General features: G+C 38.7%; 1 protein-coding gene across 1 annotated transcript; it reads left to right on the plus strand.

The window, feature by feature from the left end:
- Nucleotides 1–787: 787 nt before the first annotated feature.
- On the plus strand, nt 788–16,884 carry LOC116509555 (probable E3 ubiquitin-protein ligase makorin-1). Its single transcript, XM_032218749.1, has 8 exons — nt 788–935; nt 5,466–5,585; nt 7,664–7,986; nt 8,682–8,785; nt 10,880–11,085; nt 13,691–13,801; nt 15,357–15,501; nt 15,950–16,884. Exons 1-8 carry the CDS (start codon nt 859–861, stop codon nt 16,109–16,111), a joined length of 1,248 nt encoding a protein of 415 aa, XP_032074640.1. The 5' UTR covers nt 788–858; the 3' UTR covers nt 16,112–16,884.
- The last annotated feature ends 721 nt before the right edge of the window (nt 16,885–17,605 follow it).

Consider the following 17,605-nt stretch of genomic DNA (forward strand, 5'->3'; position numbering starts at 1 on the left):
GTATGTTGAATTGAAATTTATAGGACTAATGTGAGTAATGATGAACACCTACATAATGTACTGGGATTCGGAAGGAGATGCTCCAAAGTTTTTGAAGTGGTGAACTGCGAAATATTTGGCAATTTCAACTTTTAGAGAGGTTCACACTTATATTTTGCTTCCATTCTCTCCCCATCTCCATGATGAGACTGGCCAAGCAGCTTAATCAACGATTCTTTGGAGAAACAACTATGCCCTGATTTTCTTGCTTGGCCAGAAATCTATATGCTCTACCAATCCCTGCTATAATCCTGGTTATATTATACGAGTTTTGCCTTAAAAGTAACTATTTTTGAAAGAAATCCATGACTACTGTGTTTTGTTTTGCCTAATCTGTACAGAAAATTGTGACACAATATTTTTTGTTTGAAAACAAACCTGTTTGCGTCCTGTTTTATTTATTGTAATTTGGATTTTGCTTGGTAAAAGCCTACTAGAGAAAATTACTCCTCTACTAAACTTCATGTCAGTAAGTAGGACTTGAGAACAACAATTCAGAATGGACGAGACCAGCTCATAAACACAATCAACGCCTCCCCATATGCCTCCTATGCAAAAACACATCTGGAGTATCTGCTGAACGATTTATCTCCCCTACTTGAATATCTCTTGCTCGCTGAGATGCCGCGAAAGTAACCTTTTCAAAAAAAAAAAAAGACGAGCCACTCCATTCGACCGTTTAAAAAAAAAGCGGGGTGTGTCCATCCTCCTTTCTCCAATGGGCTCTTCTTGCTAAACCCCTCCTCTGTCATAAAGTGCCTCTGGGAAGGGGGAAAGGCCAAGTAGATTTGGGAGTTTCTGCGTGTGGCTGGAAACGCGATGGAGTCTTGGAAGGCGATAGGAGGAGGCGCTCGCCCGGCCAGCAAGAGGCCTGGATCCAGTAGGATCCCATGCAGGTAAGGCGTTTTTGGAGAGCGATCTTGAGCGCCGTCTTCCCTTCTCGGCTGAATCGCCTGCAAAGCGGGGACGGGGGAGGTGCTGTCTCGTGCAATGCGCGCTCTAGTAAGTGTTTTGCACTTTTTTACTTGCTGTAGTCCGGCTTAGCGGGCAACCTTTGCGGACGCCAAAGAGATTGAGGTTTAAGCGCTATTAAGTAACTGGCCTGGAGTGTGTACCGAAAATGACTCCGCAACATTCTTGCTGTATTGTATCGGGCCCGACCGCTGAGCGATTCCTTCGCGGCTGTAGGCAAACTTTCTTGCTTTTGTTTCTGCTTGCATCATTTCCCGCCGGGCGTCGCGCTCGGGGTGGCGTGCGCGCGCAGCCTGCAGTTCGAAGGGGTTGCTTCTACGGCCTCCCGACTCTGCTGGTAGAGGCGGCGTGACAATGTCTGGCTGCTTTAAAACGATCCCTGACATGAAGTTATTTTTCAAGGGCACGGCCTTATTCTTTACAAAAATAGGTCCCGAAGAATAAGGACACGCCTTTTGATTCTAGGAAGCACCCACACGAAAATGGAGGGCCTCTTCCTGTATACTTTGTGCTTGAAATGGAAAGCTTATATGGTAGCTAAAGCCACACTTGGGTTTAAGTAAAGTTAGGCGGGAATCGTCCATTTTTATGGGTGCATATGTAAGTGGCTGCTGTGTTAGTAACTTGTTAGTGATAGTGGCCTCTTAGCCTTGAGAGTTTGACAAATACCAACTAGGCTTGTGTGTATTTACTCCCCCTACCCCCACGGAACAGCAGGAACAAAGAGTTGGAATTGCACTCAACTGCCAAACAACGCCCATTGCTGCTCCTTGCATTACCTCGGATCAGCATTCCTACCGATTGGTAAATTTAGTTTCTAGGGATGAAGGGGAAAGTATGTGGCTCTTTAGTAGATTATAAAAATTCTTGCAAAACCATCATTACCTTGCTGATTTCGGTTACAACCACCTCTTTGCAATACATATTAGCCTTAACTACAAAGTGTAACTTTGTACAATGTGGGCTTCCTTTAAATGAGCTGAACTTCACTTCTCATAATTTTAGGCTAGAGGAAGGGGGGAGGGGACCACTACTGTTATTCATATCAGGCATTGTTAATAACACAATTGGTTAATTTACAAATGTAAGGCCTGCAATTATATGTTGGTATCTTTGTGTAAAGTTCACTGTGCCCAACATGGTTGCATAATGAGCACCATCACCATAGTGCTTTTCATCTTTGTGTAAATATGATTTTGTCTCCCTCCAACTTTTGTTTAAATTTCTTGCTATCTCACTGTCTTTCATTGCTTGCCCCCCCTCTCCAATACATATTAGCATTAACTACAAAGTGCCTGTTTACAGAATAACTTCATACAATGTGGGCTTCCTTTAAATGAGCTGAAGTTCACTTCTCATAATTTTAGGCTAGAGGAAGGGGGAGGGGACCACTACTGTTATTCATATCAGGCATTGTTAATAACACAATTGGTTAATTTACAAATGTAAGGCCTGCAATTATATGTTGGTATCTTTGTGTAAAGTTCACTCTCCCCAACATGGTTGTGTAATGAGCACCATCATCATAGTGCTTTTCATCTTTGTGTAAATATGATTTTGTCTCCCTCCAACTGTTTTGTTTTAAATATCTTGCTATCTCACTGTCTTTCATTGCTCACCCCCCCCCAACTTTCCGCCAGCGTCTGCAGCTTCACAGATCAAGTGGGAACAGTTTCCCTTTCACTTTTGTTAATTTCATTAGAACACAGAGAAGAATTAAGATGGTGGTGTAATATATTAAAAAGGAGGAATAGTTTGATCCAGTTGCTGCAAGCTGTTCTTGGAGCTTGTTGAGGCCTCTTTCGCAAATCTCTATCCTGAACCCTAAAGCACTCTGTTGTCATAATTCAGCCAATAAACAAGCATGGAAAAAGATTTGTAAACTACTTTGAGTGCTATATAAACATGTGGAATATAAATTTAATAGCTAAACTGTTCAACAAAAGCTATTAGGAAGATTTTTGTCTTCAAAGATACACATTTCAGAGATATGCAAATGATGGTTTGGTGGTGGAAATGGTGGAATGAGAATTTGAAATTGAATTTGAAATATTTGCTTAACTGCATGGCCACTACCTCTAGATTAAAACAATACTGACAATGGGATTAGGGCCCAAGACTCTGCAGGTGAGGTTTCTGCTTCCTAGACCTCTCCTGTAGTCACCCATTTTTCCATGCCTTTTCTTCATTCAAATAATGACAGGAAGTACATTTTCTTCCTATCTTTGATCCTCTATCAGAATGTCAGTGTTTAGAATTATAGAAATGAAAGAAACCTGAATTCTGTCATTTGGTTTATGTGTAAGAATACACATAAACTTATCTTATGTGTAAGAAACAAAAACATCTCTGGCAAATATATGTCCACACTTTGAAGAAATGCCAACCAGGCAAATGCCACATCTTATTGTAGTCAGCTTAAAGTTCCCTAATAGAAGGAACATGGAACTGTTCCTTCTATTAGGGAACTTTTCAAAGCATTCGTTCAGATAAACTAGACAGAAAACACACTCATATGAGCTAATTCTACTTCATTGTAAAACTAAGTTAACAGAACCTTGCAAATTTGAAAGTATAAATCTCCCACCATTTTTTTTAGTCTGATTAGCTTAGAAAGATATTTCCTAAATTCTTTTTCTGGCTGATAAGCAGCTGTGGGCATTTCTCCCCCTTTTTATTGTTTCCTAGGCAGTATATCTTCCTCTTTCAAGGTCATTTCACATAAGCAGTAAAGGGAAAGCTACATTCAAACAGAATCTAGTTTCCTGTAATTGAATACCTTCCAGATGACAGAAAATAATTATGGATTTTGTTGTGTGTGACACCCTTTAGGTGATTAAAGTGTGTGTTGCTCTTTATAATGAAGCCTCTGGACTGAATATCGCAAACCATCAAATGCATTCAAACATATATACATAATTAACAATAAAAACTTAGATTATGCAGTTGGCATTTTTGTTATACTAACGCCAAATACTTGTTGGAACATTGTTGCTTTGGCTGCCATTTCCTTGTTTGTGATAAGCTTTTAGTTGACTTAACAGTTGAGTATTCCAATATATTTTGGCGCAGTAATTTTGGTTCTAAACCGACAAATCTATATACGTTAAAATATTACCTCTTTCAGATACTAATTTTCTTTCAACAAACTCTTAAGAATTAGAGTGAGCTGCTTTGTTGTGTGTATCAAGTCTATTAAATATAAATAGAGCTATATCCTTTGAATGAATGCTTTTGTGAAATCATCTCTTGACAGTCAAAAGATGGGAACAGGACTTCCTGCAAAAGTTTGATCTTGCTGGCTTTCTTGGAACATAAGCTTAAAATGGCATGTTCCCATGTTCTTTTTATCCTTGTGTAACATGGAAAGATGCTTCATAGGCCTATATTTGGGTAACAGAATCTGGTTTAATTAGGAATTTTATTTATTCTCCACTTATTGGAGAATATTCTCCATGTATTGTCCATCACTTCATTTTTTTTCTGTTTTCATTTTAACAAACTATTAGAGATGGTGTTTGGGGTAAGAATTACCTATAACCCAAAATGGAACAAAGGGTTTCTCTCCTTCCTCCGCCCTTCCTAGACTTCTAGTTAAGGGAAAGTAGAGGGGAACCAAGACTAAGGTGTGACCCACAGCAAAATGGAAACTTTTTGCTTTCTTCTCCACTTCTTTCTGAATAGACCAAATATGAATGATGCACATTCATGCCTGACTTAGATAAAACACGAGTTGATAGCTTTAAGAGGTCTGGTTTAAATGGGTAGCGATGGGGTAAGGATAATTATAATATATGAAAATGAACCCAGAAATGTCCTCCTGGGTTCAGTTCCAAGTGGGGGAAAAAGACACTGGATTTATGGAAGTTGCTTGGAAAGTAGTTCATTGATGATGGACAGGACCACATGGTTTGAGGTCCTGGGAGAAAAGGGAAGAGATGCTGAGAATGCCCTGGTTTTATACCCTCTCTGGGCTTTTGAATTTGAACTTGTATTCTGATTGATTGTCAGACTCCCATGGGGCCATGCAGGGGCAATTCTGTAGGCTGTCCTGAGTCCCAGGCTTGGCTGACCCTTGCTGGGCAATGATGTAATGAAAGGACTTTGGGCAATTCTTACTATGGCTCTGCCTGAAGGAGGTAGATCTTTGTTATATAGAGTACACTGGCCCAGGAAAGGGGGGGTGAGTTTCTACCTCCCTTTTAGGGGAAATATTCTGCCCTTTTACTATTTCCCAAAATATTTCATTTTTCTAGGAGAGGGGTGGGTGCTAACTTCCTACAATATTTTAAAAATCTATATCCATGTGGGACCTGATAAATTCAAAGTTAAACTAGAAATGCATGTAAATTTAACACTGGTTGTAATATTTTTACTAAGATACTGGCATCCAGATGACCCTCTTAAGAATTGAATTCTGATTCCTACTGCACGTTTTCTTATTTTGCTTTTAGGAACTTCGCCCGTGGAGCATGCAGATGGGGTCAGAACTGCCGATTTTCCCATGATAGAAGATCTACCCAGATCTGCAGGTATTACCAGAATGGGTTCTGTGGCTATGGAGACTGTTGCAGGTAAATATTTTTTAAAATATATAATTTCTATGTGTCTCATAACAATTAGATAAGGAGTCTTAGTTGTGCTGAGGATGAAAAAAGAAATTTGTTTTAAACTTAGAACAAACCACCAGGTTCTGGAAACTCTGCCAAATCCTCAGATCAGTCCTAGTTCACCGGGATTGAAATCTGATTCCTTTGGTTTTCCTTGTTTTGATCAAAAGAGCAAGGCTGATATATGTTACCATCTTCTCTTTTTCTCATAGTAGCTCCCTGCATTCACATCCTTAGCTTTCCACCGCCAATCTTCACAGTTTCTTCCCTCCCCTCAGCACCTACAGGTACTATATTTTTCTACCCCTTATCTTTTCTCTTTGTATTTCTCTGCATCTTGCTTTCATCCATGTTTCAGAATACTTTCTCAATTTCTTTTAAGCAACAAGAAAACTAAAAAAAGGCTTAGCCTATGTTCCACATCATCCACAAACATCTAAAATACTCTTCTAACACCTGGTGCCTTCTAGATGATTAGATTACTGCTCCCACCTGACAATGATCTATTCTATCGAAAAATCCCCCAATTTGGCCCTCAGCATGTCAATTCTAGATAGCAAATAAAGCAGAGCACTAGTACAATTTGCTTAATGCCTTACCCGTGAAGGACAGAAGAAATAGTAAGTCACCATGAAGATGTTTGAAATGTATCTAATGTCTGTTAGATCTGTGATGCAAGTTCTGATATAGCATCTGTCTTTTGGTTTTGCTTTTAGTGAACTGTTTCAGTTTAGGTTAACTTTCCAGAATTTTACAATATGTTACTGGCTTGGATTTTTCTTTGTTAGCTAATGCTTGACATACTGAAAATTTTAAGATGTTGCATAGCAGCAGGACATTGATTTTAAATACTTTAGAAAATTTGAGAGTGGGGATGGGATATAGGAAGGTTTCATATTACTTTATATTGTAGATAGTGTGTTAAGATGATAATGGCTAGAAAATCCAAATAGAAACTTCAGACTTTCCAACTAACATATTATGGGTTAGCAATCAGATTTTTTTCTGGTTACTTGTCTTCGGAGTTACATGGCCTGATTCACATATCATGCTAAACCTTGGTTTATTGAACAAGCTAGAATGACCTAGTTTGCAGATACTACTAAGCCATAAGCCATGGCTGGGTGACATAACTTGTTAAGCACAAATCATACCTAGCTTATTTTAAAGTATGCATGTAGTTTTTATAGTCCTTTTTCAAAATGCATGTTAAAGATATATGCTAAAGTATTAAAATGAAATGGTACTCAGAATTCATATTCTGATTTACCTTGTGAATTAGGCAAACAAACAGTCTCTTTAAAGGGAGGTGTAGCCTTACACATAGGGTTAGCATGTCATTTATTCCTTGTGCTGAATATTTTGATTACCAGAAGGCACAGGATTAGATCCCAATTGTCCAATCCATGCATGGAAACCATATGAATTCACAGAAGGTGCAGGGATCCAATAGGGGTAAAAAGAGAAAGATTAGAAAAATGCCTTTCAAGTTTGTGTGTTTCATCCCCTTCTGTCATCTTTCTTGCTGCTTTAGCTTTCCTAGTACTCTGAGCAACTTTGAGAAAGCACTAACCCCTTCTCTAGCAGGAGTATTTTTAAGTATCATTTGGCAATCATTTTGTAGAGTTATAATGATTCCTGTCTGATTGGTTATGAAAATGCAGTTTCATTTCCCTGAGAGTATGACGATTTGGAAACTATTTAGCAAATGATGATAACATGGCAGAGGAGAAGTAAACATACACACCTAGTTGACATAATTATATATAAAATGTATATGGGGCATGGCATTGGCCTCATAATTGGATGTCCAATTCAGCTATCCAAGTGATCGCCTCTGGCATCGTTTTGTTCAGATCTAGGGAACCAGAGAATGCACATCATGGGCAATCTTGCACAGTATGTTTAATAGTTTATATATCAGCACCATAATTGCAGCAAGGAGAATTTGGAAACTATAGTGCAATGAGAGATATGTTTGATATGCTCTCAGTGAAATAATACTATCACTCCACCTCACTTGCTGTTCAATATTTCATTAGCTACCAGCACATCTCAGAAGCCCCAGCCTACAGCTGGTGTAGTACAGAGTCTGCCTACCATGGACTGGAAGGAACTGGATTGTCGGGAAACAACCGAGGGTCAGAGCCAGCCATCTTGCCAGAAGCTTCAGTCAGGAGCCGGAGAGGACCTTGGCATGAGTCTGAGCCAGCATTCTTGGGCATGGGGCAGCTGCAAAGAAACTTTGAAAGCATGAGCATGTCATTTGATGAGGAAGATGAAGACAAGGAAAAAACCTTTATCCCTAAGCGTCCATCAAACTGGGCTCTCAGCAAAGAATTTGCCCCTAGGGAGACCAATGCAGGTAGGCTTCCAACAGAGCTAATGGAATAAAGTAGTGTGTGTTATATATTTTATTGGAATGTTCACAGAATACATTGAACCCATATACAGCTTAGCATGTGTAAAAGCATAGTACTCATGAGATGTTGCTAATCTTGGGCTCATCATTTCAGGTCTTGTGATTCTCTCTGCATTTTCCAGGTCTTTATTATTTGACTGCTAAAATACACTTTTCTCTGTCCAAGTATGTTCTCAATATCATCATCTCCATTGTTTATATTCCATTTGAGTAATGAAAGCACTTCATAGCCATACTTTGTTTGAAGATCTTCAAATAACATTAAAGTTATATCGAAACTACTTTTTTGAGTAGCTTCAGAACTTGTGTTGTAAGAGTCCATTTAAGTGACCACATAATTGGATAACTTTAATAAAAACTTAATATGCAATTCTTGCTTAAGTGAAAACCTCTATATTTTGCATTAAAATAAAAGAGGTTGAAGCCAAGATCCTATGTAAATCTCCATCTGAATGGCCATTTAGTCTTTCCACCACCAACATTGTGCAAAAAGTTCTGTTGCTCTTCTGTTCTACTTCTACTTCTTGAAGTAAGACTTCTGGGGTTGTGATTTTTGCGATTTAGACTCATTTATAATATTGCATAGAATGAGTTAATGGGAAGAAGTTTTCCTGACTCGCTATATTCCTTCTACTTAGTTTCTAGCTCCCAGGAATTGAACATTGGTGCCACATCCCTGAAGTCAGAAAGTGAATCCTCCAAGGAGACTGCTTCTGCTTCTCTCCCCTCAGAAGAATCAAAGGTAGGTGGGAGAGCTGAAAATGAGAGACTAGATACTATCATTTACAAGTATGTTGTTTTCTTTGAGTATCCTAGGAAAACAATTTTGTTATATATCAATTGCATATGGAATAAGCAGACTATTATATTGGGGGGATTAAATGAAGAGCTATTGCTCCCATGTATTGAGATCTTAAAACATACTTCTTTGACAATTTATTCTAGAGTGCTCTCTCTTGTTGGGAATAATGTCTCTAGAATCACTTAACTGAACTTCTTAGCCAGCACAACTGATGGTTGGAATCACTAGCAATTGTAGAATATCTGCAGAAACCAGTCTTGCCTCACTCACACATCCTGTTCTTTTCCTTCTGTCTGAATTTACCTAAAAACAGGTTCTACAGGCTATGAACAAGTAGCATTAGGCAATTTTAAAGGGAGAAAAATGGAATGGGTAAGGAATAGATCAAAGTGAGGGAAAAGAAAGGAGAAAGAGAGATGAAATAGGAAACAAAGGAAATAGGTGAATGAAAAATGATGGTGATATAAAAGATAATAAATAATGTGATACAAAATATCTTGGTTTTGGTTTTTTAAAAATTATTCTACATTTCTTTGTGTTAAAGTACATTTATTAAAATGAAGCCTAATTATTGTGGACTTTCCTAGCCTTATAGCTTTTGTTTGGAATTTATTGAAAGTTGCAACAATACAGTGAAGGGCAACAGTTTGCAGAAATAAAGTCATCCTATTGAAGGCTATTGTTCTCTTGTTGCTATTAAATCCCTGGGCATTTAAATATTAACATCGAACTATTTATATAGACTTTGCCTAATCTTGTCCCAAAGGTGCTTTTTCAAGAGGCAACTGGACTTTCTAAATGTCTTCAAATGTCTTTGAAGACATTTCGCTTTTGACACAAGAAGCTTCTTCAGCTCCGACTGGATGGTGGAGAATGTACTGTTGAAAGGACAGTGTGGTAGACTGGTGATATATGATGTATTCTTCCCCTCTGTGTTGAGAAAGGGCTGTTCAATTTTGACAAAGATGGCCTCAACAGAGGGGGAGGGATACAACATCATCTAACTCCAGTCTACCACACAGTCCTTTCAACAGTTTCAAGAAGGCTCCACACCCATTTGCACTACTCAGGTGACCCTGATCACACACACACAAACTTCCAGATGGCCTCAACAACTCCCTACAAGAATGCAAATGATCACCTGCCTGCAAGGAATATAATTCCCTACCAGTCAGAGCTTAAGCTTCTTGGATGAGAAGTGAAACGAGCTCCCCGTGGAGATCCGGACCCTTACTACCCTCCCGGCCTTCCGTAAAGCTACTAAGTCCTGGCTGTTCCGGCAGGCTGGGGGCTGTTAAAGCACCCAGCCCCGTCTTAATTGTGACTTGTGGATTTTAAAATTGTTTGTTTGTATTGTCTTATTTATTCCCTCCCTGTTTATTGTGAGCCGCCCGGAGTCCTTCGGGAGTGGGCGGCATACAAAACCAATAAACCTAACCTAAATGTCAAAGAAAAACTAGAAAGTCCAGTTGCCTCTTAGCAATAGCAGTTAGACTTATATACCGCTTCATAGGGCTTTCAGCCCTCTCTAAGCGGTTTACAGAGTCAGCATATTGCCCCCAACAACAATCCGGGTCCTCATTTTACCCACCTCGGAAGGATGGAAGGCTGAGTCAACCCTGAGCCAGTGAGATTTGAACAGCCGAACTGTAGAACTGCAGTCAGCTGAAGTAGCCTGCAGTGCTGCATTTAACCACTGCGCCCCTCGGCTCTTGGAAAAGCACCTTTGGGATAATCATGACTGGATGACTGAGAGTCTCCGGACACTCTACCTAATCTGTTTGAAGTCAGTGAGCCAGGAAGACAAGAATGGGTATGATTGCATGGGTTTTGCCCCAATCATTCTCCTACAACTCATAATTTTCTTTTTATCTAAACCTCCAATATCTAAACCTCCAATAAATAGATTATATAGAAAAAATGTTCTAAATTAAAACTTGTGAAAAAGCAATTTAAAAAAGGATTAATAGGGTGGAACAGCCAAGATCTGTTTTGTCTTATTTTGTTTTTAAACATTCTGATGATCTTTTTTAGGCAGCTGCTAGCTCAGAAGCAGCAACAGAAGCTGCAGTGGAACAGAGCAAAGATGTGGTATGTGGTATCTGCATGGACAAAATCTCTCAGAAACTCTTACCCGAGGAACGTCTGTTTGGCATTCTTCCCAACTGTACCCATGCTTATTGTGTGGGCTGCATCCGGAAGTGGCGGAAAAGCCGAGACTTTCACAGCACAGTGATAAAGTAAGCTTTGCATAGTCATTTCAGGTCTTACATAAATGGAATTTATATGCAGGTTAATATCTATTCTCTTCCCTGGCCAGTACTGTGTACCATCTAAGCTTGCATTTCCATTGTCTATCGTGCTTGGATGACAAGCTTTTTAATCACCATTCCTTTTCCTACTGCACTGAGTGGCTTGGAGGAAAAAAGGCATGCACAGGAATTTTGAAATGCCATCATCCTGTGCACTGGAAAAATAAAACCACAACAGCCCAGAAACAAGCACTAGAAATGAAAGAGTAAGCTTGATTCTGCAGTGCTTTCCTTAAGGTGGGTTTTTTTTGAATTTTTTATTTTTAGACAAACACAAACAAACGAACAAAAAACATAAAGCCATCTTCCATTCCAAACTGTGTTGGTTGGTTACAAGGTTTCTGTGCATTCCTTCCATAGTCATCACTAATAGTTCATACAAAATCACATATTATCAAATCAAATATATTTATATACATTACTATTATTATACCTCATTTATTTGTCTGTTACCATTATTCTTCATTTTCTACAAGATATATTAAGTATTGGGATCATTTACACTATAGCAGTTCAATACATCATCTCAAATATCTCCAGTAGTAAAAATATTTTTATATATATTCTATATCATTCAATGTTCTTATACTTACAACATTCTCTGGTAGCTTTCATTTCCATATTTTTTATCTAACCATAAATATAGTAAATCCCATATTCTATAAAATTGTTTATCTTCTTGTTCTCTAATTTCAAATGTCAATTTACTCATTTCAGCACATTCTATTATTTTATTATTTTATGAATAACTTAAGTTTTATGAGATGCAGTATCCCATATTCAGGAAAGAAGAGCAAGTCCTCCATAATAGCGATAATGTTAGATGTAAACCTTATATAAGGCCCATGAAATGCATTTTCAGATCAGAAGGAAAGAATGGGGGGAAAGTCACTGTGTTGGGGAAAACATACACCACCCTCCCTGGATGATTTCAGTTTCATTGAGGGCCTTATGGCTAGAGAGGCATAATAAAAATCATAACTGTTCTAGGTCATAAAATATTATGTATACTGTTGGTTCCACAAATTATATTTTGAATGCATGGAAATAATGTATAACATATGCCAGGAAGACTGAAATCTAATAACATGATGAGAAATCATCAAACATGAGGACAATAACTAAAAATAATTCAATTCATTGTACCTTCAACAGCAAGTATAATTGCACTAATTAGGGCAAACCCTACAGAACTGTCTTTGCCCCAACACATTAGCCCATCCCACCCAGTCAGGTAGGGAAGGTATGTTGTGGATCCTGTCAGTTAAAGAATTCCAACTGGAAGGGCCTAGGAAGAGAATATTTTCTACAATTTCTCCTGCCTTTTTAAACACTTTTCCAACCACCCTAGGGGTGAAACAGGCCCCACTCTAGAAAATACCTTAAAAGATCTGGCTCTGTCATCTCTCTTGGGGCTTACAGAGGAGCATGCAGCTGTGGGGCTGGTTAGTGTCCTGAAAGGCTACCCTTGCCTTTTAATTACCTTTTAATGTACATCTTAACTACCATTGCCTCTTATTTTAAATTTTTGTATTCAATTTTTATGTTTTTAACATTTTGTTTGTACGTCACCCAGAATCCCCCTGGTGATGGAGTTGGGGTTTTCCTAAATATTTTTATTTTTCATATTTCTTAGTCGCTCATCTCAGAGATAGGCAGTGTACAATAAAACGTAGGGCAATGGTAGAGGAAGTTCTCTTCCTAGAGCCCACCAGTTGGAGTTCTTTAACTAACGGGTGAGATGGGCTGATGTAATGGAATGAAGACAGTTCTATAGGTAAGTGGGCCCCATGCCATGTAGGACTTTGTCGGTCCAAATCAACACCTTGAATTGGGCCAGGAAGCAAACTGGTGTTAAGTGTAGCTTGCAGACTGGAGATGCCCTTCTTTGGGTGCCTAAAATTGTCTGTATGGCTGAATTTTGTACCAGCTAAAGCTTCCGGATGCTTTTTAAGGACAGCCCCATATAGATTGCGATAGTCCAAACTGGAGATTTTTCCAGGGTATGAGTGATTGAGCAGGTAGCCCTCTCTGTGTTATAAAAAGGCATAACTGGTGCACAACATGAAGCTGAGCAAAGGCCCTCCTAGCCACTGCTGAACCTGCTCTTCAAGCAGGAGCCAGGAGTCCAAGAGGAGCCCTGGGTTATACATTGGGTAGTACAGGCTTGTCCAAAATCAGAGATGATGAACTCCTTGATAGAGCGAGCCCACCCATAGCAATCTCATCTGTTCGGCCCAGGTCTGTTCTTCCAGCCTCCCACAGCCACCAGGCACCGTGAAAGAACAGCCATTGCATCACTTGCTTTACCAGAGACTGAGATATATTGCATAACTGGGTGATATCAGTTATTCAGCATCCCAGGATAAATAAATAAATTTGCTGCTGCTTCACTGTTAATGATAGCAATGCAAATTGAAATTCTGAAGACACCTGCTCTTATTTAAATCTGCAAGGTTTTTAATACTTAAGGTTGGATTACATGGACAGATGAATTGTCTACTGCATCTTTATCATTGTATTACATTTCCAGAGGTTGCCCAGAGTGCAGAGTCACGTCAACTTACTTTATTCCCAATAAATACTGGGTTTTTGATACGGAAGAGAAGGAAAAACTGATTGAGAGGTTCAAGGCACGGACTAGGTAAGTAGTTACCTGTGTGATGAGTTACGTAATGTCAATGCTTGAGGTTCAGATAGTTGGAGGTCTTGCAATTTTGAGTTATTATTTGGCTTTTTATTTCAGCTATTCTTACAATCTTTTATGCTGCTTTGATAGCACATTAATTTTGTTATTGTTGGCTGTCCAGAGCAGTGATGGAGCACCTACAACTGACTGGTCATTTAAAAGCTCAAGAAATTGTGGCTTGCCTTAGATAAGTGAATTGGGATGAAGTTCCTCCTGAATTTCCCTAAAATGGTTACTATAGAGAAGGCTTCATGTACTATATATGCATACATGTAATGTTCCTGTCACTGTTAAAATGTTGCCTTATGGCAGTGACCTCAATCCTGCCTTGTTTTCTTTCCTAAGAACCAGTTTGGTCTATTGCAGTGATTAAGATGCTGGATTAATTAGGTAGGGGCAGGGAAACCTGAGTTTTATTCTTGCGGTAGGAACAAAAGCCAGTTGCATAACCTTGAGTCAATCACTCCCTCTCAACCTTGGGAAGAAAACAATGGCTAAATGCTTTCAAAAATGCTTAGAAAATTGCAGTGTATTTTCCAGGAATCAGGTCTGGCTCAAATGTGAAAAAACAAACAACTTTCCTTGTACAAAAATTATTCAATTTATTTAAAGCCCTGGGACAACAGTCAGCTTCAGAAATCTGTGATTCAATTGTTAAGTTACTGGACTAGAATTGTAAAAAGACCCAGGATCAAATTCAACTCTGCTCCAGAATCTTGTTAGATAACTTTGGATCAATCAACCGTACCACACAAGATTGGTATTTGTATAAAATTGTGGGAGGCAGTGCTATGTAGGGAATCCTAAACCTCTGAAGGAGAAGGAAGATATGAATAGTTGTGTCATGCCCACATTTTCAGTGGAGTTATTACTCAACTTATGATCACAATTGAGCCCAGAATTTATGTTGCTAAGTGAGAAATTTATAAAGTGACTTTTGTGACTTTTAAGTGAATCACTAAAGTTGCTAAATTAGTAACATGGTTGTAAAAGTGAATCTGGCTTCCCCATAGACTTTTGCTTCTCAGAAGGTCTCAAAGGGGATCACATGACACCGGGATACTGCATACGGTCATAAATATGAACCAATTGCCAAGCAATTGAATTTTGATCATGTGATCATGGGGATGCTGCAACAGTCATAAGTGTGAAAAATGGTCATGTCACTTTTTCCAGTCACTTTTTCCAGCACTGTTGTAAACTTTGAACAGTCACTAAACGGAGCGGTCTGTTTTCCCAGCTATCACATATTTGTAGGCTGTAGCTTGAGGGAAATCCAATTACAAATTTAATTCAATTTCTGATCTCTTTGGCTTTCGGCCTCCTGTTTTAATAATTGGGAATAAATTGTTGATAAGATTATTTTGTAATTAAGGATGTAACTTGGTGGTTTAGCTGATGATGAGTTGCAGTGTATTGCTTTTATACGTTGTCTAATTTTTTTAAAAAAAACATTAATGAAGGGAGATACCTGCTGCTATTGTTCTAATAATTTCTTGGTTTCTCTTAGCAAAATACGATGCAAATTCTTTGTCCGAAGCAATGGTCACTGTCCCTTTAAATCAGAATGCATCTACCTGCATGAACTTCCTAGTGGCCAGCTTCCTGCTGCAAGGCTACGACAAAGGCCTAATCGGCGGAATCGGTCACCCTTTGTAAGTGATACTTTCATATGGTTGAGATAAAGTGAAACATTTCAGCTATTTTTTGAGCAACAACATACCCATTTCAGAGCTAATTCCAGGCAGTTCTGCTCCACAGCCTAGCTTAGTGTGGTACTATCATAATTCTCAATCTCATTCCAGGCTGGGAATTCTGGAAATTTCAAAGACATCAAGTTGGGCAAGGATGCATCATGGAAATACCTTATTTTGAGTTCCATAATGTTGCATTGAGTCTTGGGCCAATCTTTGTTACTCCACATATACATTTTGTTTTTCTAAAAGTTGCAGATAAAGTTGATGCTACTTGAAAAAAAACATTGCCTTAATTTGTCTTAAAAATCTAAGAGTATTTTAAATCCTGAACCATTTTCTGGCAGACTGGGAGATTTTATGTCAGCGTGTTATTAATTTATTTTCTGTCATGTCTTCCATATCACAGGTCTACAATCCATCTCCATCTGATAGCTCTGATGAGGAGGATGACGATGATGATGTGGAAGTGTGCCTTATTCAGTGGGCTCTTACCTTTGCGCTGTTGCACAGAGATAGAAACTTTGACTTTTCAGACATTCTCTGGGATTCAAGTGATTCTTCTGATTAGATGATGATGATCTCTCTTCAGAGGCCAGGTGTAATTGGCTCCAGGAGCAGTGTTGATGAAATGTAAAGTGGTGCCTTGGAGAGGATGGGTGGGTGTGGGATGAAAGATGTCTTTAGTATAATAAGCTTAATGGCTTTTAGTTTTCTGTTGGATGAATTACAATATTTTGACTGGAACCCATAAGCTGGGATTCATTTTATATTGGGAAAGGCCTTCTAACCCACCAGACAAGATATTGCTATCATCACCGTCAGCACATGAATTACATCTCACCAATTGCACTGCTGTTGCCCTAACATAACCTAGCCTTGCCTTAATTGTTGCATTTTCTGCATTCCCTCCCACCCTTATAGCTGATCATATTGGATTCCTCAATGTGTCATATTACAACCTTACAAGTGTCTTATGGAAGGATGCTGGGATCTTCTGATTTTGCATGTATTCTGAAGACATGTGATCACCTGTGGTCATGCTGCTGCTTATTTGTTTCCTCAGGAAAACTGGTTTGCTGAGCAATGCTATTTACAGTAGGCAGTATCTGCAACTCACTATTGTATAGCAGTGCTTCTGGATGTCTATATAGTAGGCCTATTTTGGGGGGAGGGGCATGGGAGGAAGTATAAATCTTGAAATTTTAGTATTGGTGCAGTGATCAATTAGCAGTGGAGGCTTATAATTGTATCTTAAACCCTTATAAAAGGGATTAGTAAGCCCCTATGTATTTTTTAATTCCAGAAATATCAAATATCGAGATAATGAAATAAAAAGATAAACATGCAAACGTTTGTTCTAGTGATTTTTTTTTAATGTCACATCAAATGTAGTCTACATCAAACACCTGTTTTCAAGAAATACAAAAAATGTCTTTTAATGTCTCTCCCCATATAACTCATCTTTCCCCATAAGATTGTTGGGCAGCTTCAAATAATGTTCTGTAATTTAATTTCTTAAATTGGGGTTTGGCTTCTTCCATTTGATAAATACTGCTGCTCATTATCTTTCCTTGAACCAATACAGTATGGCTTTAAATTATATTCTAAAATGGAATTTCCAGTCCTCATTCTAGATTTTCAATATCCACAATTCCCAGTAGTGTTTAAATTAGCTCACTACTGGCCTTGAGTGCTTGATAGATTGCCATCAAGTGATGTTCTTAAATAGAGGTGTTCAAATGTGGCAGTTTTAAGATGTGTTGTGCTCCCCAAATTCCCTAGTCAGATATACACATGTTAAAGATGCCAGGTTTGAAAAAAATGCTTTTATAAAAGGAAATTTGTTGGGTGTGTGTGTGCGCGCGTGTGCGCGTGTAGATGACCATGATTGCTTTTCCACTTGAATATGAAGAGTTTTATGCCACATTATTTTGAAGATTTCAGTTTTAAAGGTTCCTTCTCAACGTTCAAAAGTGCCTTTTTTCATTTACTCCAAAGCAGTGTTTCTCACTCTATTAACTTGAGCTATGGAAAATTATTAGAATTTCCTGTCCAGGATTTC

This window comes from Thamnophis elegans, chromosome 5, assembly GCF_009769535.1.
Source record: "Thamnophis elegans isolate rThaEle1 chromosome 5, rThaEle1.pri, whole genome shotgun sequence".
NCBI lineage: Eukaryota > Metazoa > Chordata > Lepidosauria > Squamata > Colubridae > Thamnophis > Thamnophis elegans.

What these genes read in the sequence shown, in the direction of transcription:
- LOC116509555 (XM_032218749.1), top strand. Translation starts at nt 859, where the DNA reads ATGGAGTCTTGGAAGGCGATAGGAGGAGGCGCTCGCCCGGCCAGCAAG. An exon ending in TCCAGTAGGATCCCATGCAG is followed by an intron (nt 936 to 5,465) that starts GTAAGGCGTTTT and finishes TTTTGCTTTTAG; the next exon opens with GAACTTCGCCCGTGGAGCAT. An exon ending in AGGTTCAAGGCACGGACTAG is followed by an intron (nt 13,802 to 15,356) that starts GTAAGTAGTTAC and finishes GGTTTCTCTTAG; the next exon opens with CAAAATACGATGCAAATTCT.